The sequence below is a fragment of the Mixophyes fleayi genome, chromosome 6, assembly GCF_038048845.1.
Source record: "Mixophyes fleayi isolate aMixFle1 chromosome 6, aMixFle1.hap1, whole genome shotgun sequence".
Taxonomy (NCBI): Eukaryota; Metazoa; Chordata; class Amphibia; order Anura; family Limnodynastidae; genus Mixophyes; species Mixophyes fleayi.
In genome coordinates, this window is record NC_134407.1 from 10,169,314 (window position 1) to 10,191,484 (window position 22,171).

Genomic DNA, 22,171 nt, shown 5'->3' on the forward strand with positions numbered 1-22,171 from the left:
TTTGCCATAATGATACACTAATGACATTACACATAACATAATACATAGTATAGAATTAGCAGTGAACTAATAGTATACATTAATGATATTATATACACAGTGCTAATATTATATATACAGATGATATATTATAATACAGATATTATACAGAGCTTATATAATACAGAACTGACATTATAAACTACTGGTATAATATAATAGTGACTTTAAACAATACTGATAATTTGCACAACTTTTATTACGTGAAGTTGTTACGTTGTGTTGATTTTATATAAAGCTTCATTCACTGATTACTAATATTATACGCAGTGTTTTTCAAACAGTACTTATTATACACGGCTTATATAATATAGAATTACATGCAGTTTATATCATACAGTACTGGTATTATATACAACATATATCATACAGTACACTTATATTATACAGTACTTATATTATACACAACGTTTATCATATACAGTACACATAGAATACACTGTACAGATATTATACATAGTTTATATGGTAACGTACTGATATTATACACAGCCTATATCAGGCGCGGGCTGGGAGAGGGAAGCCCGGGAGGCACACAGGCGGCCGCATCACATGACACGGGATGCGGCCGGATCGCCTGTCATGTGATGCGGCCGCCTGTGGTGTGCGCTGACGCAGCCGCATCTCATGTCATCAGATACGGCCGCTGGTGAAAATGTGATATATTGCATCCGGGGGGAGTCCGGCCGGCCTACCCCCCGGCCCTAATAGCGGTCTGACTGAGCGGCCCCCTGCCCCCCGGGCCAGCCCGCCCCTGGCCTATATCATACAGTACTAAAATAATATACAATGTACATTATACAGTACACTTAGATTATAGAGTACTGATGTTATACACAACATATATAATACAGTACATTTATATTATTAAGTACTGATATATATATTATACAAAATGTAAATCATGCAGTACTGTCATTATACACAATGTATATTATATAGTACACACATATTATACAGTATTGATGTTATACACAGTTTATATCCTACAGTACTTAAATTATGATAGGTATGTACATCATACAGTGCACTTATATTATATAGTACTATTATTATACATGCTAATAACATACACTACTGAGATCTAGCTTATATAATACAGTAATGATACAACTTATACTATACAGTCCTGATATTATACACAATTTATATCAAACATTGCAGATATTATACACTGCTAATCAGTGGTCGAAGTGTGAATTTAGAAGTGGTGGTATGGAAAATGCAATGGCTATGTAAGTGACTGGAATGTGATAGTGTTACAATGAAGGCAGTAGGAGAAGTAGTGGTATGACATACCACTGTATACACCTCACTTCTACCACTGTATACACCTCACTTCTACCACTGTATATATATGTATAATGTAAGTGACTGGAATGTGATAGCGTTACAATGAAGCCAGTAGGAGAAGTGGCAGTATGACATACCCCGTATACCCCCCACTTCCACCACTGTATATATATGTATAGTGTAAGTGACTAGAATGTGATAGTGTTACAATGAAGGCAGTAGTAGAAGTGGCAGTATGACATACCCCGTATACCCCCCACTTCTACCACTGTATATATATGTATAATGTAAGTGACTAGAATGTGATAGTGTTACAATGAAGGCAGTAGTAGAAGTAGGGGTATGACATACCACCGTATACCCCCCACTTCTACCACTGTATATATATGTATAGTGTAAGTGACTAGAATGTGATAGTGTTACAATGAAGGCAGTAGTAGAAGTGGCAGTATGACATACCCCGTATACCCCCCACTTCTACCACTGTATATATGTATAATGTAAGTGACTAGAATGTGATAGTGTTACAATCAGCAGTAGGAGAAGTGGCAGTATGACATACCACTGTATACACCTCACTTCTACCACTGTATATATATGTATAATGTAAGTGACTGGAATGTGATAGTGTTACAATGAAGGCAGTAGTAGAAATAGGGGTATGACATACCACCGTATACCCCCCACTTCTACCACTGTATATATATGTATAGTGTAAGTGACTAGAATGTGATAGTGTTACAATGAAGGCAGTAGTAGAAGTGGCAGTATGACATACCACCGTATACCCCCCACTTCCACCACTGTATATATATGTATAATGTAAGTGACTAGAATGTGATAGTGTTACAATGAAGGCAGTAGGAGAAGTGGCAGAATGACATACCACCGTATACCACCCACTTCTACCACTGTATATATATGTATAATGTAAGTGACTGGAATGTGATAGTGTTACAATGAAGGCAGTAGTAGAAGTAGGGGTATGACATACCACTGTATACACCTCCACTTCCACCACTGCTGATAATATGATAAACTGCTGGTGTTATACACAGCTTATATCTTGCAGTACCAATATCTTACATCAAATACAATACTAATATTATGCATAGTTTAAATCATAGTTGCCAACCTTTCCAGTTTGGACTCCGGGAGTCTTGGAGGACAGGTGGGTGTGAGGGGGTGGGGATCTGTGAATCGTGTCATTTTGGACCCGCCCCATGATGTAATGATGCAAACGCATCATTTACCACGGAGAATTGCATCATGGAGGCTCAAACTCTGCCCACTTCACTAGTAAGTGGGAGAATTACCAGCTCTCCCGGGAGTCCGGGAGACCTACCCGGAATTCCGGGAGAGATGGCAAGTATGGTTTATATCATACAGTAATGATATACACTGATAATATAATCTAGGACTGATATAATTTACAGCTTATGTTGTACAGTACTAATAATATAAACCGCAAATGGTACTAGTAATATACATGTCTTATATCATACATTACTGATATTATATACAATTAATATCAAATAGTTTTTAACTGACCTATTGATAATCTAATAAATGAAAGAATTAGTCAATGTAACACAGATGTTAAATTGGATCACAAACATGTAGAGTCATCTATTGTTAAATGCACGTGAAATAAATTCTTATCTATAATAAATCAGGGGTCAGAGTCGTCAAGGTAGTTTCCGCCAAACCTCTGTCCTGTTGCTAATATGGGAGGTAGGTACCCGCTGTAAGTAACACACAACAACATGATTTCTCACTGACAATTTAGGAGATAATTCTGCCATAACCACCTTCAGCAGCCCTGAAACACTTCTTTTGTTATACAATACAGGTATTATACACTTCTAATATTACATAGCACTAATAATATACAAGGTTTATATCATATACTGTATACTGATGATATTATACAGTATGGGGGTTTCAGTCCTGATATTATGTACAACATATATCATATCGTAACAATAGTAGAGTTATAACATACCCTCAATTTTATAAATTATTAATATATACAAGTAATATCATCAAATGTTTACATTTCTTACAGGTAATATCATATATTAGCTGACATTGTACAGTGCAATTTTTGATGATACCTTATTACTAATGATATGAAATATCCCTTTTGCCCTATAGCACAGAGATTATATGAATCTAATACAATAAGATACCGGTAGAGTAAATAGAAGGTATTACATATCATTCATATGATATTGTACTAGTAATCTACAATACCGATATAAAGTTCAGGACCATATTATATATCAGTGATGTTATACAGGACGAATATTATATATCACTAATATAAAGATAAGGCCAAGTGCATACTGCCGTGCTATAGGCGTGAAAATGAAAAAGCGCCCGGTCTGTCGGTTGGCGACCGGAGCACTCTCTGTGCTGACAGTGGCGGAATTACAGCAGCTGCAGAGGGGGCAGCCAGGGGCGTCGTAAGGCGGGGGGTGGGGGGGGGGGGGGCGCAGGTAGAAGTACCAGGGCCCAGGCCTTCCTTGGAGCAATAGCATGTCTGTGTAGTGGAAGGGCCCTAAAGAAGTTGCTGTATCAGGGCCTGAAATTCCCTGGGTGTGGCAGCTATGGTTCCCACATCTCGTCCTCTTGCCATACTCCCAAAGTGAATCTATTCCTTGCTGCTGTCCATCCCTGAGCGGACCAGTGTTATAAATCCCCGATATCCCAAACACTGCATTATATATCACTCAACAGTTTTATATATACTTTTAATAAGCGACGTGATTGGTATTATAGATCACTGATATCATACAGGACCAGTGTTATATATCACTGATATCATACAGGACCAGTGTTATATATCACTGATATCATACAGGACCAGTATTATATATCCCTGATATTACACAGCACTCGTGTTATATATCACTGATATCATAGGGGACCAGTAATAAATATCACTGATATCATACAGGACCAGTATTATATATCACTGATATCATACAGGACCAGTATTATATATCACTGATATCATACAGGACCAGTATTATATATCACTGATATCATAGAGGACCAGTATTAAATATCACTGATATCATACAGGACCACTATTATATATCACTAATAATACACATCACTCATGTTATATATAACTGATATCATGCAGGACCAGTATTATATAGCACTGATATCACACAGGACCAGTCTTATATATCACTGATATTACACAGCGCTCGTGTTATATCTCACTAATATCATATAGGACTGGTATTATTGCTCACTGATATAATACATGCCCAATAATATATATCAATGATATCATACAGGACTGATGTTATACAGAAATATTACTATACATTACTGATATCATACAGGACTGGTGTTATATTTTACTGATATTACAAAATGCCACATATGTCATACAGAACAGATATTATACATTACTGATATCATATAGGAATGGTATTATATATCATTGATATTGTACAGGACGAATGTTATATTTTTATTGATTTCATACAGGTCTGGTATTATACATTAGTGATATTATACAGAACTGGTATTATTTATCACTTATATCACATAGGACTAATGTCAAATATCACTGATATCACATTATGGGTATTAGATATCACTGATATTATACAGGATGAGTAGTCTATATCACTGTTATCACACAGGCCAGTTGTTATATATCACTGATATCACACAGGACTGACATATTATGGCACAGATATCATCACATAGTACAATTGCTGTATATCCATATAACTGATATCATATATAAATGGTAGCTAGTATTCTCTATCACTGATCAGTGATATCAATATAACAGTCACACAGGACTGATATCACGCAGGAACAATGTTATATATTACAAATGTCATACTAGACCGGTATTCTATATCACTGATATCACACAAGGCTGGTATTATATATCATTGATATTAAATACACCTGGTACCTGGTGTTATCTATAACTGATATCACACAGGACTGGTATTATTCTGTATATCATTGATATTATATATACTTGTTACTTGCCATTATATATCACTAATATCACACAGGACTGGTATTATATATCATTGATATTATATACACCTGTTGCCTGGTGTTATCTATAACTGATATCACACAGGACTGGTATCATATATCATTGATATCATATCCACTGGGGTCATGAGTTCAATTCCCGACCATGGCCTTATCTGTGTGGAGTTTGTATGTTCTCCCCGTGTTTGCGTGGGTTTCCTCCGGGTGCTCCGGTTTCCTCCCACACTCCAAATACATACTAGTAGTTTAAATGGCTGTTATCAAAAATTGACCCTAGTCTCTGTGTGTGTGTGTGTATATTAGGGAATTTAACTGTAAGCTCCAATGGGGCAGGGACTGATGTGAGTGAGTTCTCTGTACAGCGCTGCGGAATTAGTGGCGCTATATAAATAGCTGCTGCTGGTACCTGGAATTATCTATAACTGATATCACAAAGGACTGGTATTATACTGTATATCATTGATATTGTATACACCTGGTACCTTGTATTATATATCACTGATATAACACAGGACTGGCGATATATATCACTGATATCACACAGGACTGGTGATATATATCACTGATATCACACAGGACTGGTGATATATATCACTGATATCACACAGGACTGGTATTACACTGTATATCATTAATAATATATACACCTGGCACCTGGTATTATATATCACTGATATCACACAGGGCTGATGAAATATATCACTGACATGATACTAAGTTGTTTCCACCCTGGTATTGACTCGGGGCTGTACCGGGGTCTCTGATCTATCCTGTCTGTGTTGCTCTGTGTGAGCGGACCCCACAGGCATTTGTTTCTGTATCACAGCAACACTACAGTGAAACTGATACACTGAGACATCTCCATCCCATAATTTCAATGCTACTGAGATCTCTTCCCTCCAGCATAAAGCAAAATGCAAACAATTCTCTGAGATAAACTAGAACCACTTCCTTCTGAGACACCACCCAGAAGTGCAATCTCTGCTCACAGGATACAATAACAAAACAATAAACGTAAAGGAGCCAGAATTTCATAAACACACATAAAAGGGGATATTTCATATTCAGAACAATTTAAATAATATTCGATTGCAATCTGCTTCCAAATTCTGTATAAGCTGCTTTTAAATTCAAGTCGGTATCAAACGGTTCTGTTCCAAAAGTTGAAACTCTGTTATTTGTGCAGTTAACACTAACAAGATTAGAATGCATGTGATGTCTTTATTAAAGCACAATAGTTTAACCTCTATATAACCAATATGTCACCTGTTTATTAGATTATTAACACACAAGTCCAGGTCACAGATAGTTGACTTGCTGTTAATCTAGGGATTGTCACATGTGTCCATATAAGGTCCCTACAACATGATTTGGATATGATTGTGTATACGGTGTCAGAGATCTCTAATATACGGGTTTACATATTCATATGACTGTCTGTCGCTGCTTTATGGCTGGGTTCACAATTTTTACCAGTATAATAATTATTCGAGATGCTTATTTCCAACAATTCAGGCCTCCGCTGTATCGGGAGAAACAGGGTTTCTGAGAACAGACACCAGTAAATGTACTTAGTAGGCACCAGTGTACAAGTGGAGACAATAATATATTGAGAATACTATAGTTGTCCTAGTTTTCCTCTTTAAAGTGACTCACTATTTTTCTTCTCTTGTTTGTGTTGCGTGCAGGAAATTAACAGGTTAATTTATCAGCCTATAGCGATAGGCCTGATTTGCTATCGCCGCTGGTCGCTTCGATAGAAAATCCCCAAAAACTCTTCAATAAAATCTTGTCGAGGCAGCTGTGCGATAAAATATCGTCCTGGAGCGGAGACAGATAACTTACCTCTTCGCCGAGACAGGCAGTGGGGATACGGGCATGCTTGACCCAGCTAGTCCAGTTTATGCATGTGCTGTGGAACTGAAAACCCAATCGCGGACTTTCAGTTGCACGAACTAAAACAGAAACATGATGAAAAAACATAAATAGATTTGTTAAAAAAAATATATTTAAAAAATATTTGGAAAAAAGAGCATTGTTTCCTCGATTTTCTTCTACTACTGCCATCTTGAGATGGCGACGGCAGGAAGAAGTATTGCCAGGTTACCGCCATGTTCCTTGTCTCCTGGGTGCAGGAGATTACAGAGCAAACATGAGGACAGGGTCTAACTACTACTACGGTGGTGCTTAGAATGGGATGTTAGCTGCTATTGGAAGCAGGCGTGATGACAAAAGATACACTACGCCTTTCTGTACGAAGGTGTATAAGTCTGTTGGAGAAATCATCTGAGGAAGCTGTAAAAACGGGTTAGAGTACTGTAAAAATAAATAGAGGAAGACCTGCGTAAATCCCTGATTTATGGAAAGAAATGCATTATTAAAATCCTGGCCCTCTGATACTTACTGTACCAGTATTCAGTAACATTAAAATTCTGTCTCATGTGTTACATATAGAAATGAAATCACATTACAGATGAATAATTGTGGTGAAACATTCATGTTGTAATGCAACACACACACGCGCACGCCCACACACACCCACCCACACACACACACACGCCCACACACACACAAACACGAGTAAAGAAGTCACTACAATTGATATCTTCAAAGAAGAAGGGGCTATTGACCAAATGCTCTCCAGAAAGGCCTTTTAGCGCTGTGATCCTCTGCAGGTCTTTGCTACAGGAGGGATTGAATATACTGGTGACGTAGGGACAGTTTTTCTTTACAAAACCTTGATTGAACAGCAATGCTCTGCGGGCATAGGCAGAAAAAGGGTTAATAAAGCATTTCTGCAAATTAATTTTGCCAGCAAGCCGGTAAATTAGAATTCTGACATTATTCATAGAATAAAAAAAAAAAAAAATGAAAGCTGTAAATTCCCTGTGTGTATATATTTTTGGGATGGGGGCGGGGGGGCATGGAAAAAGGTGTCAAGAGGGTGAAGACAATGCCCTTTAGACCTTTGTAAGGGAGAAGGTGAATGAAGCAATGCTCTGGGGGTCTTTGGCAGGAACGCAGATAACAGTTTTTGGGGGTTTGGCAAATGATTTAAGAGGTTTTAGGGAGGTCACTTTAAGGCATGCGAGACCTCCCCAAGTAGAGCAGTCTTTTCTTCCAATACCAGCGCCTGTCTCTTGTCAAGATTGCAAATCCTGGGAGAGGACATGATTCGAGCTTGTTTATGTCTTGGATCTCATTACAGAGGGATAGAGTGGATGAAGGTGGTCCGGTCCCCAACTCTCCGACAAGGGAAGACATCTCTGCAGAGTCATCAAGGCATATAGACAGCCCGTTTCTGCACTTCTCTGTCGCTGTTTTTCTCCTTCGTGCTCAATGTTTTCACACTCTCACTGTTCAGGGGTCATTTATCAAATCATTTTGCTGTTAAAAATGGGGCAAGAAAGTCCCTGTGGGTTACTTCAAAGAGAATTCAGTGCTAAAGTTATTTACCAGGTTTATGCAGTTCACCTGTAGTCAAATAATGGAACGACATAACAGACACATCATCGACCTCTATGGAGCAATTGTTCTATGAGTCATTTGTTATATCCTTTGCATCGCTGTGACAGGCAAAACCCAGTGGATCCCACCGCTGGATCCAGGGGGAAAAAAACGCTAGCAAGAAAAAAGCACCAATAGAGAAAAGGAATCCCGTTGAAAGCAATTGGAGTTTCTCCTTTGTTAAATTTGGTGCTTTTGTTTTGCTTTCTTTTAATTTGCCTTAAAAAATAAGTATCATGGAATAAAAAAGATGGAAATGTTGGATATCCATTGTGTGTCACCGACCTACACAAAAGAAATCAGTGTATCTACTGAAGAGAACAGTGCACTGGATAAGACCACCCACAGGGAGTCATTGAACTATGAGTAGATTTAGTGTGGGACTAAAAGTTAAAAATAAGAAACACGAGAATCCAAAAGGGGGGATTGGCTGCATTAGGCGGGCCTTTTGCGTGATGGGCATGGAGCCACAGCTTACTTGGCTCATTGATATAGAGTAGATTGTAGACAGAGGTACAATGGCGAGATTCTGACAATTGTCTTTAGCATGAGGGCACTTAATAGATACTATGTACAGATTGGGTGCTTCCCTCAGTATATACTGCTTTTCTGGTGTGCAGAGGACTTCAGAGCAGTAAAATATTTTGTTATTAAGACAAATTGTGTGCTCCACCCAGCTGCCATTTGTTTCGGGGGAATCTTTGATAAATGACCCCCTGGATCACATTTGCCATGGTCTTGTTTTCTCTCCATTTCTTTAGATCCCCCTCGGTGACTCAGTTTTCCACTTCTCGTTCCTCCTCCTCCTCTCCAGATTGCACCCCAGACGTGGCGACATCTGAGACCTTCCGGCTGTGTGGGGGGCTCTCACACTCCTCGCGCGGCGGAGAAAGGGACTGCAGGTCGTGGCAGACAACGTCGTCTTCTTCTGAGGGGGATATTTTAGAGTGCAGTAAATGGGGGGCAATCTCACAGATGTTCTCAAGCTGTCTCTCTTCAAATTCAGTTCCGGGGTTTGTGGGAACAATTCCTGTGGGTGCCGGGGACGCTGTCAGTGAATGCTCGCTGCTGGCCCATGCTTCGGAGGAACCCAGACAGTACAGTCCTTGTGACACGTATGAATGTGGCCAGCAGTCAGAGTGCGTCTGTGCAAGGTTATCTGTACACAGGAGAGGACATGCACAGGAAGCAGAGGGAGGGTATGACAAGGAAAGACAAAAATAACATGTTAAACACTGAACTGGCTGAGGGTTGCATTATGCTATTGTTGTCCTATTATCATGTATATCAGCTTTGTCTGCTTGTCATAGTTTTACTTTAAAGCTCCATCAAACCAATAGAATACAGGGGCAAATGCAGGATTTGTAAAAGGGGGGTTTCCACACCATGCCGCCAGTGGGCGTGACCAGCATGCATGGGGGCGTGGCTATAATTTTAGACAGTGCTTGGCTGCTCTCCAACTCTTCCTATCCCCATAATATACATGAGCAATGCTGTGTGCACTACTGTTAGGTGCACGCAGCTCTCCCTTTACAAGCAGAGCTGTGTGAAGCGGGTGCAGGGTCCAGCCACCTCAATTATACAGTGCCCCAGGCTTGGAGGGGGGTTTCCATGCACTAAGAAACCCCTCCTCGGTTTGCCTATGAAATACAATACGGGTTATTTACTAATATTTCTTATAGGTGCAAGTGTGTGCAAACAATAGGGCACCAATCAGACATTTTCTTTTGTTATCTAATTTGTATTACAGATAAAACATACCTTCCAACTTTTATCCAAGCAAAAGCAGAACGCAATAAACCCCTTCCCTGATCAATGCAAGCCATGTCCCTAATTCCCAAAGACCCCGCTCCTACCCACCCAGTCACATCTACTTAATGGCAAAGCCACCCCCACTTCCGTCAGCCCTGACTCTTTCAATGTCCGTAAATCTGGACCGTCCTACTGAAACCGGAACATTTGGGAGATATGAATCACAGCTGATTGCTGATTGGTTGCTATGGTTTTATTAATGCAGATGTGCACCTTTGAGAAATGTTAGTAAATAAGTCCCATTACCTGCAGGGTCAATACATACCAGGGTCAGGAAACCAGAGTATTGGGCCAAAGCCAAGATTAAGACTCGGATCAACCATCAGGAGCCAGATCTCACTTATCAATTAACAATACATTTCCTTTAAATTACCTACATACTTGCCAATGCTCTTGGAATGTCCGGGAGACACCCAAATTTCGGGACTCCCAGGAGAGTAGGATACCCTACCAGCATTGTGTAGTGTGGGTGGGGCGTGTGTTGACAATAAATCGCATTTCCATGTCCCCTGCACTTGCTGCGGAGGGAAGGTCCCAAAAGTGGGCAACTATGATTATTTAGTGAGAGCTACCCACTAAATAATATTATTTTATGAACATATAATTGTAAGGAGATTTTTTTGTGCAAAGTCCCAGATTTAAAAGATTTGTCCCTGGAAATGTTCCCTAATTTTCAATATAAACCAACTGCACAGCACAATTTACCTTATTCTGTGTTCTACATGCAATTCGTGCTATCATTATGTTCTGGGAATTTTAAGTTTATATTTAATTAATTGGATTATTTACGCAATAAAGGTGACAGCACAAACAAGGTCCATAAATATATAATGACTGGAATTGAAATACACAAAAATCCATTTATCTAGGACACCGCATGGCCACAAACATGGTCCTGAAAGGAACTTGAAATGTTGAAAACTTTGATAAAAAGTGAAAAATAATTAGTTTATTAGTTCGCTGTGAAGAGAATAAGATTAGATGATAAGGTGTGCACCCAACATACAACAAGAAAAGTTGTACTGAGAAGTTGGTCAGTATTAAAACTACATGGACAGTGCTGGGGAACACAATGCAGGCAGAATTTTTTTAAAAACTGGGACTATGGGCCTTAGTTTGTCATCTGGGTTTCATGTCACACTTCCTGGCACTCTACCACAATATGAATAACTTTCTACTATACCCTGGTTCTCCAGCAGCTCCTGGTAGGTTTCACTTTGTCTCTCTTGGTTAGAATTGACGCTTTCTTCTTCCCCATCCATTGACGACCAAGCCATTAGCGTTGCCTCAGAGATTGCAAACTGTTGCATTACACCTTGAGAGACATTAAGAGACAAACTATTAAAAGGATACAATAGAGATAGTAGCTGCCAACTGAAGAGAAGGCCAAGTCATTCTTAAATTGACCACTCCTCCCTTTGGTATAATATCCAGACAATCCCTCCTATGGTCTAATATCCACAGAGAACTGAGAACTCATTCACATCAGTCCCTGCCCCATTGGGGCGTACAGTCTAAAATCCCTAACACACACACACACACACACACACAAACATACACACACACACACACACACACACACAGAGACACACGCACAGACAGAGAGACACAGACTAGGGTCAATTGGCTTGCAGCCAATTAACCTACCAGTATGTTTTTGTAATATACAGACATTCCCTCCTTTGGTATAATATCCAGATACTTTCCTGTTTGGTATAATATTCAGACATTCCCTCCTTTGGTATAATATCCACACATTCCCTCCTTTTGTATAATATCCAGACACTCCCCTGTTTGGTATAATATCCAGATATTCCCTCCTTTGGTATAATATCCAGACATTCCCTCCTTTGGTATAATATCCAGACATTCCCTCCTTTGGTATAATATCCAGACATTCCCTCTTTTGCTATAATATCCAGACATTCCCTCCTTTGGTATAATATCCAGTCATTCCCTCCTTTGGTATAATATGCAGTCATTCCCTCCTTTGGTATAATATCCAGACACTCCCCTGTTTGGTATAATATCCAGATATTCCCTCCTTTGGTATAATATCCAGACATTCCCTGCTTTAGTATAATATCCAGACATTCCCTCCTTTGGTATAATATCCAGACATTCCCTCCTTTGGTATAATATCCAGACATTCCCTCCTTTGGTATAATATCCAGTCATTCCCTCCTTTGGTATAATAGCCAGACATTCCCTCTTTTGGTATAATATCCAGACATTCCCTCCTTTGGTATACTATCCAGACATTCCCACTTTTGGTATAATATCCAGACATTCCCTACTTTGGTATATTATTATTATTATTATTATTATTATTATTAACTTTTATTTATAGGGCGCCACAAAGTATCCGTAGCGCCGTACAAGGACAAACAATGGCACAGTACAAGGTGAAACAGCACAGTACAAGTAACAGTAAGCACTATAACTCTGGGGGCTCAGGCACAGCATGAAAGAGAGGGAGGGAGGGGAAAAGTGAGTATAGGCAGGTAACTATGGCCCAAGAGGGTGGGCACGAATGACAGGTTGAGAGTCACTGAGGGGAGCGGAGAGAAGCGAGAGGAGACAGAGGGCAGAGGGTCCGAGAGGAGGTGAGCTGAGTAGCTGGAGAGCGCAGTTAAAAGTGATGGAAACAGGAGGTAGGAGAGCCCTGCTCAAAGGAGCGAACAATCTAAAGGGAGGGGAAGACAGACAGACACATGGATGAGACAGAGAGACGGGAGAAAGGGAGACGGAGTCGAGGAAGGGGGAGAAGGGAAGAAGGGATGAGAAAGACTGGAAGGCTTTAAGAAAAAGGTGGGTTTTTAATGTTAGTTTGAAAGAGGACAGATTAGGGGAAGTTCTGATGGAGTGGGGGAGCTTGTTCCAATGGAGGGGAGCGGCGCGGGAGAAGTCTTGGATACGTGCGTGAGAGGAGGTAATCAGAGGGGAAGAGAGGCAACGATCGTTGGACGATCGCAGTGGGCGGGAGGGAGTGTGAATAGAGATAAGGTTAGAGATGTAGGGAGCAGTGGAGTTGGCGAGGGCCTTGTAAGTCAGAGTTAGGAGCTTGAAAAGATTCTGTATGGGAAGGGGAGCCAGTGAAGGGCTTGGTAGAGTGGGGAGTCAGAGGTGGAACGGCGAGAGAGGAAAATAAGCCTAGCAGCGGCGTTAAGTACAGATCTAAGGGGAGCGAGTTGAGAGAGGGGGTATAATATCCAGACATTCCCTCCTTTGGTATAATATCCAGACATTCCCTCCTTTGGTATAATATCCAGACACTCCCCCCTCTGGTATAATATCCAGACATTCCCTCCTTTGGTATAATATCCAGACATTCCCTCCTTTGGTATAATATCCAGACACTCCCCCCTTTGGTATAATATCCAGACATTCCCTCCTTTGGTATAATATCCAGACATTCCCTCCTTTGGTATAACCCCCAGACAACAATAGAATAAAAACTATTCATTCCTGGGTCGCATATATTAATGCAGCAATCCCGCATATAATGTTTTTTTTCTTTAATTAGCAAGTTAAGTACATTTTAAGCATGCAACTGTTATTTTTCTTCTGTATCCTACTACAAAGCTTTATTTACCCTTCAAGAGCTCCCAGCATGTCATGTGATGGCAGTGGGGGGGGATGATGGAGGAAGTAATAGTACAGATTGAGCTCAGAGGGGCATTCCAAAGCCTCTCTGCTCATTACACCATGTGATTGTGGCTGCCATGGTAGTTCAGAATATTAAATCATTAATAGCAGCCTAAATAAAAAAAACATGGTAAATGGTAAATACCAGCATCTATCTTATAGCCTGCCACACTGATTTATGTTCAAAAACATCTGATTTTTTTTTCACGGGATTTCTGCTTTAAAAATGTTATTGGGGTTTCTTACTGGACAGTTGTCACAGCTTGTCAATCAGTTATGTGAACAACCATTTCATTATCACAGTTGACTTTAATTTTTTGCGCTACTTGTAGTGCTGCCAGAGGTGAGTATAATCTGAACCATGAGGGTCCCGTGCAGGTTATGCTAGTTGAAGATGGAGGCTTTACTAAGTGACTTTTATATGTGTCCCTTTAAACCTCTCTTCTCATATGAAACGTGACTGTGGAGGGTAAAAACACACGTAGCTTATGTTACACTACAAATGTACTTAGAAGTAAGCTAAACGTCTGCAAACTATTAAATGAAAGTAAAAGAGGCATTTTACAAAAAGAGGTCATCTGAAACTAGTTGTTATACAAGTTATTTCAATGTATAGGAACTTTATATATTAAGAACATTTTACATGTATCAACCTGTATTTTGGGTTTAGTTGTTCTTAAGGCGTGTTATGTGAGGTCTGAGCGCTTTCTAAGAATGGGACTGCTGAGCAGGAGTTTTTCACTGCAAGCAGTAAACACAGAATAATTCCCCCGTCTCTCTCGGTTTTAAATTACTCTGATTGCGGTAAAAATCTGCATCACTCAATATCTCCAGCATCCTGCCATACGCAGAACAAGCCAATACTACACTAAGATACCGGTCACTGCACCGTTCTTATCTGTCTGCTGCAGTTATCTGGACTGATGTACGGGACTTATTCTACTTTCCATCTGTCTCTATACCCATGTATGGAGAGCTCTTACTGTCGGCCAACACTGGATCTGTCATTTCACACTTGATTTAAAAGGCAGATTGGAATACAGCTCGTCGCGTCCTTGTCATTGCCAAACACACAGTCACACTGCAACACAGGTCGTATGTGCCAAACATTAGAAACAAGCCCACGGTATGGAGGATGCCAACCTAACCAAACTCACACTTATAGTATACACAGTGCAGACATGACAAATAACCAAATACAGTGTACAGTGTACTCAGTGCTGACCTGGTATATAATAAAACCCACAGGTATATTCAGTGCTTATCTGATACCTAACTACACCCACAGTGTACTCAGTGCTGACCATATATCACCAAACCCAAAGTGTACTCAGTGCTGACCATATATCACCAAACCCACAGTGTACTCAGTGCTGACCATATATCACCAAACCCAAAGTGTACTCAGTGCGGACGATATATCACCAACCCACAGTGTACTCAGTGCAGACCATATATCACCAAACCCACAGTGTACTCAGTTCTGACCTAACCTACAATAAAACACAACATATCTATCCAGCAGATAAATGGAGGTGTGGATTAGAGTTAGAGATATCAATACAGCATACATTTTCCGATGCACCAATAAACAAGCATTGTATTAGTGATATCAAATGCATAATATAGCAGAGACTTATAGTGCACACGTGATACTAACATATATAGAAACCTCTATAAAATATACCCTTATAATTGGAGACTAGTGAGGTCACTTTTGTCATATGACTCTCATATTACTCCATAAATAAGCGTAAAACTGTCAGTGTAGTAAAAGATGTGGAAGTTTCACATACAGGACCCAGCTTTACAATCTGACATCAGTATCTAAATATATTTCAAAGACCAATTAAAGTCGAGGCTTAGAGGTAGTAATTACCTATCCTAATAGGAAGTTACCACTGAGTGTTATAACCAGGATAAAAGCACCTGTCCTCCATCCTTGTACCATTGGGTGGTTGTAGAACTCCTGGGTGATTTCTAGTATCCTCATAAATTACCCAAATCAATTTTCAGATCTCAATCCCAGCACCACAACTAGGGTCAATGCGATACGCACCAGCTAAGAACCTGGCCTCCTTCTCTCCATCACTGAGGTCAGAGTAAGCATCACTGTCCATCCGAACGTTCTCGTTAGTCTGCGGCGGCGGCTGACCCCAGCTTTGCCATTCTATCATGTGAGCCACACGCCCAGAACCAAGAGCCGTTGGTTTGGTCACACGCTCCTTCATCGTTCGAGAGATACCTATTAAAAAGAGAGAAGAGGGTGGGGGGTTATTTTGTTGGGCTGCTGGAACCACCAGAAGGTTGGCACAGCCTGTGGCAGGGATTGTGGCTTGAACATCCAGTACCTTTGACAGAGGATTTGGCGAGAGCACCAATTCCATAGGCATTGGAATGTCTCTTCAATCGAGGAAGGATCGAAGTTGTGTCTTCCATTGATAGCTGACAGACAGGTCCAAAGAGAGAGAGAGAATAACCGCTCAGGTAAAGAGAGAGAGATGACAGGGAAACAGAGGAGAGACAAGCAGAACCAAGGGACAGACAGACGACAGCTGAGGACAGAGAGTGGTGAATACAGAGACAGAAGCTGCTGAGTAATCCGACTATTACAGTGACTGAGGAAACCAAAGACAGGGATGAGAGTGATACAACGTGTGGAGGGAGGGTGCAGACAGGAGATGTAAACTGTCAGACATAAACCAGACTACCAAGGCTGAGACGCTGGTCAGGTGAGACATACAGCAGGTGAATCTAAATAGGATGAAGACTAAACAGTTCTAGAGAAATATTATGTTGTCTTGGAAAGAAAAGACACCACAAAAGCTTCAGTTAAGGCGGACACAGCACAAGTATTTAATCATGGTCGGTCTTTGGGGCGTATGTTTTTGTATAGAGATGAGTGAAGCTGCGGCAGAATTTTGCACAAATTAAGTTTTGTGGCAGAACTGGTAATTTCCGTGGAGGATACAATCTTCTTACAAAGTTCTGCGCTTGCGTCGCTATTCCGCACTGTGAATTCACATTTTGCGGAATTTAAATTGCATAAAGCCGGGATGGTTCAGTTCATTCTGCCGTGTGGTGGGCTGGGTAGGACTGGAAACTTTAAACGCCAAATTACACTGGCGAAACGTGCAGTTTGCATGCGAATGCAGAACAAAGTAAAATTGTCAGGGAACAGTTTTTAAACTGTCCACAGTGCACTGCTGATTAGCATAAAGGGTCTCAGTGGTGCTGTGCATGGGGCTGGAGGGTGGGTTTGAGAGCTTGAATTCTGCACTGATCTGGTCTCTAACGCTGTGTGAACAGACTGAGTGACTGTGCAATCACACAGACAGCTGTGACCATGGTAAGTCAGACAAGCGCGGAGCACATACAAGTGGCAGCAAGTAGGTGGGGTTGCCTATCCTATCGCCAACCACAAGATGGCCCTTGTGATATATGAGATAGTTAGATAGATAGATAGATAGATATGAGATAGATAGATAGATAGATAGATAGATAGATAGATATGAGATAGCTAGATAGATAGACAGATAGATAGTTAGATATAAGATAGATAGATAGATAGATAGATAGATAGCTAGATAGCTAGCTAGCTAGCTAGCTAGATAGATAGGTAGATATGAGATAGCTAGATAGATAGACAGATATATAGTTAGATATGAGATAGATAGCTAGATAGATAGATAGATAGATAAATAGATAGATAGATAGATAGATAGATAGATATGAGATAGATAGATAGATAGATAGATAGATAGATAGATAGATAGATAAATAGATAGATAGATAGATAAATAGATAGATAGATAGATAGATAGATATGAGATAGATAGATAGATATGAAATAGATAGATATGACATAGATATGACATAGATAGATAGATAGATAGATAGATAGATAGATAGATAGATAGATAGATAGATAGATAGATATGAGATAGATAGATAGATATGAGATAGATATGACATAGATAGATAGATAGATAGATAGATAGATAGATAGATAGATAGATATGAGATAGATAGATAGATATGAGATAGATTGATATGAGATAGATAGATAGATAGATATGAGATAGATAGATATGAGATAGATATGACATAGATAGATAGATATATAGATAGATAGATTAATAGATAGATAGATAGATAGATAGATAGATAGATAGATAGATAGATATGAGATAGATAGATAGATAGATAGATAGATATGAGATAGATAGATAGATATGAGATAGATAGATATGAGATAGATATGACATAGATAGATAGATAGATAGATAGATAGATAGATAGATAGATAGATATGAGATAGATAGATATGAGATAGATAGATATATAGATAGATATATAGATATGAGATAGATATATATATATATAGATAGATAGATATGGGATAGATAGATAGATAGATAGATAGATAGATAGATAGATAGATAGTAAATGTGTAGTGTCGGAAATAAAAATATATTTATACAAAGTGAGGCTGAAAGTGCCATAGAGATAAAGTGAGATGAGACAAGCAGGGGAAATGCTACATTCTGCACTCACATTAATTCCGTCCCAGGAAAAGTCTGTTCGGGTCTGAGAGAGAGGGAGAACAGTCACATAAGAGACACGGAACCAGACAGAGAAAGCCAGAGACAAACACAAGAAAACAGGGCAAGGTCTGTTCTTCACATAAATACAGGGAAGATGAAATAAGGTATCGCTACAAAGATATATATCCACACATGTATAACGAGTCGTACACAACAGATCAATAAATTACATTACCGTTACATAATACACAAATAACAAATGTATACACGCCTGTAAATAATATATATATGAAAGGTGGTTAGTGGAGTCATTAGTATTCACCATTGTAAGAATCAGCATGCCCCAGTTGCATATCATTTGGGGGGAGATTAAATCCAAAGCGATGTGCCCCCGTACCTCACCGCGTTGTCCAGCTGGGCACATTGGCACCTATCACGGTAAGGAATCTCTGCTCATTGTTCTGCCCATCTCTATGGTGTTTGAGGAAACATGAGCGGAGAAAGATCGCCATGGAACGCCTTAGCGGACTGTACTGGAGGCTCCTCGCGGAACATCGCTTTGAATGGAATCTTCCCCTAAATGTTTCTCTATAATCATTTCAGCTCTGCTAAAAAAAAATCTGCACAATTAAAAAATTAAAAATGATAAGATAAGATGCTAAGAGGACTATTGCAAAACATTATTTACTATATGTTCTGCTGCCTTCAAATGAAAACAATAAAAGTTATTTCTATCCTGTCTACTTGTGTGTTGGAGACTGCAAACCAATGTATCAAATGAGTGAGCTCTCATAAGCCCCGCCTCCCACTTTCCTATTCACTAGAATAGATTTGGCACAAAGCCAAGGTAACCATAAGTTTTTTTTTATTCTGCTGAAACAATGTTGCTGCGTTCTGCAAAATTGTTACAATAAGTGGTGAAGAAAAGTTAACAAAATATGAGCTGGATACAACTGCATGAAAACTAATCTGCAGTTTAGAAGTGTTTTAGTGATGCTTTTTTATGTTTTTCTTTTCCCCATGAGTTGCAATGTTACCATTCTGTTGTACTGGTGTCACTCATTAGCCTTAGAGAAATAGAACGTTCTGTGTTCTAATATTGAAGAAACCACAATAAAAGTTTATAATGCAATGGTGGGAACAGCCCCATAGACTCTTATTATCCTTATTAGTCCTATTGAATGTGTCAAAAGTGCCCAAAAAAATGGATAGTTGTGATGTGAACATACCCAAGATGTTTTTCAGCTATAAAACAGCAAAAAAAAAAAGTCATAATCATGTTTGTAAATCATGTTTGTAAATCATCTCAGTATCAATTAGGGGATATGAATAAAAAAACAAACAGACTAATGCAGTTGGATGAGGATTTAAGTCATTTTGTTACATTGCTTATAAACTAGGAAACTGTTTCAATTTATAATAACTATACTGCATAAACCTTCAGCAGACCCAAATTTACATTTTTGTCCCCTTAGGCTTTCCATGGTCTCAGCTCCCGCTGCATTCTGCATCTCTATTCAATAAATCCACAGAAATAATTAGATCTAGATTAGCCAATGTTTAAATATTATATTTAAATAACAAATAATTAAAATATAGACACCTGACACCTTATGTGGCCTTTCCACCAATCCAGGCCTAGACATTGGCTTATTGGTTGTAGCAAGTCCACTATAGTTAGATTGCAAGCTCTCCTGCGCAGGACCCTCTCTCCTCCTGTCTTCTTAGTCGTTCCTGCCTCGTCCACCTACGTGTCTTGTATTATGCCTCTTGTATACTCAGTACTAGGATTTGTGATTGTTCTGTACCCTGTGCCTATTACATCTTACGTATTATACTTAATGTTTTGGTATAATTCTTGAATGTTCTGCATGTGGGTTTAGCTTCTGTGTTATCCTTATTTGACCTCTATATTTTATATACTATACTTAATGCACTCACTCTACAGTGCTTTGTATTGCTGTGGAACCTCATCATTGTGGGCAGCGCGGTGGCTCAGTGGTTAGTACTTCTGACCTCACAGCACTGGGATCATGAGTTTGATTCCCGACCATGGCCTTATCTGTGTGGAGTTTGTATGTTCTCCCCGTGTTTGTGTAGGTTTCCTCCGGGTGCTCCAGTTTCCTCCCACACTCGAAAAATATACTAGTAGTTTATTTGGCTGCTATCAAAATTGATCCTAGTCTGTCTCTGTCTGAATTTAGACTGTAAGCTCTATTGGGGCAGGGACTGATGTGAGTGTGTTCTCTGTGGAATTAAACAAATGATGAAAAGACAAAATAATAATAGTCCCTTCCATTTATATTCAAATGTTTACTCTTATCTGAGGTAATCCCAGTAAATGCGACTACATTGGTTAGACTCATTTCCAAATGTATAATAATAATGTGTTACATTGATTAAAATCTAAAAAAAATCTGTAGCTTGAGTTATCCTACTTTTTTCTTATTGTTCGGTGCCCAAAATTGTACCCTATGTTCAAAATGTAGTCTACACAGTGACTTATAAAATAGTGATACTATGTTTGCATCATGTCCATTTATATTGGTTTTTATGCATGCCAGAATTTTACTGGACTTTCCAGCTGCTGCCTGGCGCTGTGTATCACTACTTGGCTTTCTGTCTATTAGTATTCCTGATTAATTTTTCATCTCAGCTTTCCTCAACTGTGTAAATAGCATAATTATTACCACGGCCTGGGTGTATAACCCTACATTTATCTATGTTCAATTTCATCCGCTATGTCCCCAGGCCAGTCATCTGTTTTGTATACATTTACTTTAGCTAGTTACTATCCTGCTCTGTGTTAATAACCCTATATGGCTTAGTGCTTTCAGCAAATATAGACACCTTACTTTCCATCAACAAGGTCATTAATAAAAAGATTAAAAGAGCAGAGCTGGATAATGATTCCTATGACACACCACTAATACCTTTATTTCAGTCTAAATATGTTCCATTTATAACCACCCTTTGCCTTCTATCCTATGACCAGTTCTCTGCCTATGTATATACATTGTATTATAGGCCTAGTACTCTCATCTCATGTACCAGACTGCTATGTGGAACAGTATCAAAATAAACATATATCACATTAATTGCCTTACTGAGATCCAGTTTGAAACTAATCTCTTCATGAAAAATATGATTTGTTGGGTCATGATCTGTCTTTTATTATGCCAAAGTATTACAGTATTTCCTTTTTCAATATATTTCAGACTTGCATTCCTTAGAATCCCTTCAAATAATTTACAACAGAAGTCAGGTTCACATATCTATAA

The 22,171-nt window shown here is 39.3% G+C and overlaps 1 protein-coding gene across 3 annotated transcripts in view; it reads right to left on the bottom strand.

Annotated features, from left to right (window-relative positions):
* Positions 1–917: 917 nt before the first annotated feature.
* FAM131B (family with sequence similarity 131 member B) overlaps positions 918–22,171 on the bottom strand; it is a 50,377-nt gene continuing 29,123 nt past the window's right edge. The window contains exons 3-8 of one of the 3 annotated variants that reach the window (XR_012693299.1): positions 18,901–18,933; positions 16,695–16,788; positions 16,403–16,588; positions 11,879–12,010; positions 2,345–10,042; positions 918–1,354 (exon numbers count right to left, since the gene is read on the bottom strand). Coding sequence is in view for 1 of the 3 variants with exons in the window: in XM_075215748.1 (XP_075071849.1) it covers positions 9,660–10,042; positions 11,879–12,010; positions 16,403–16,588; positions 16,695–16,788; positions 18,901–18,933 (828 nt within the window). In the remaining 2 variants the exon portion in view is untranslated. Of the gene's footprint in view, positions 1,355–2,268; positions 10,043–11,878; positions 12,011–16,402; positions 16,589–16,694; positions 16,789–18,900; positions 18,934–22,171 lie in introns of those variants that run through there. The other 2 variants (XR_012693300.1, XM_075215748.1) reach the window with 2 other exon arrangements.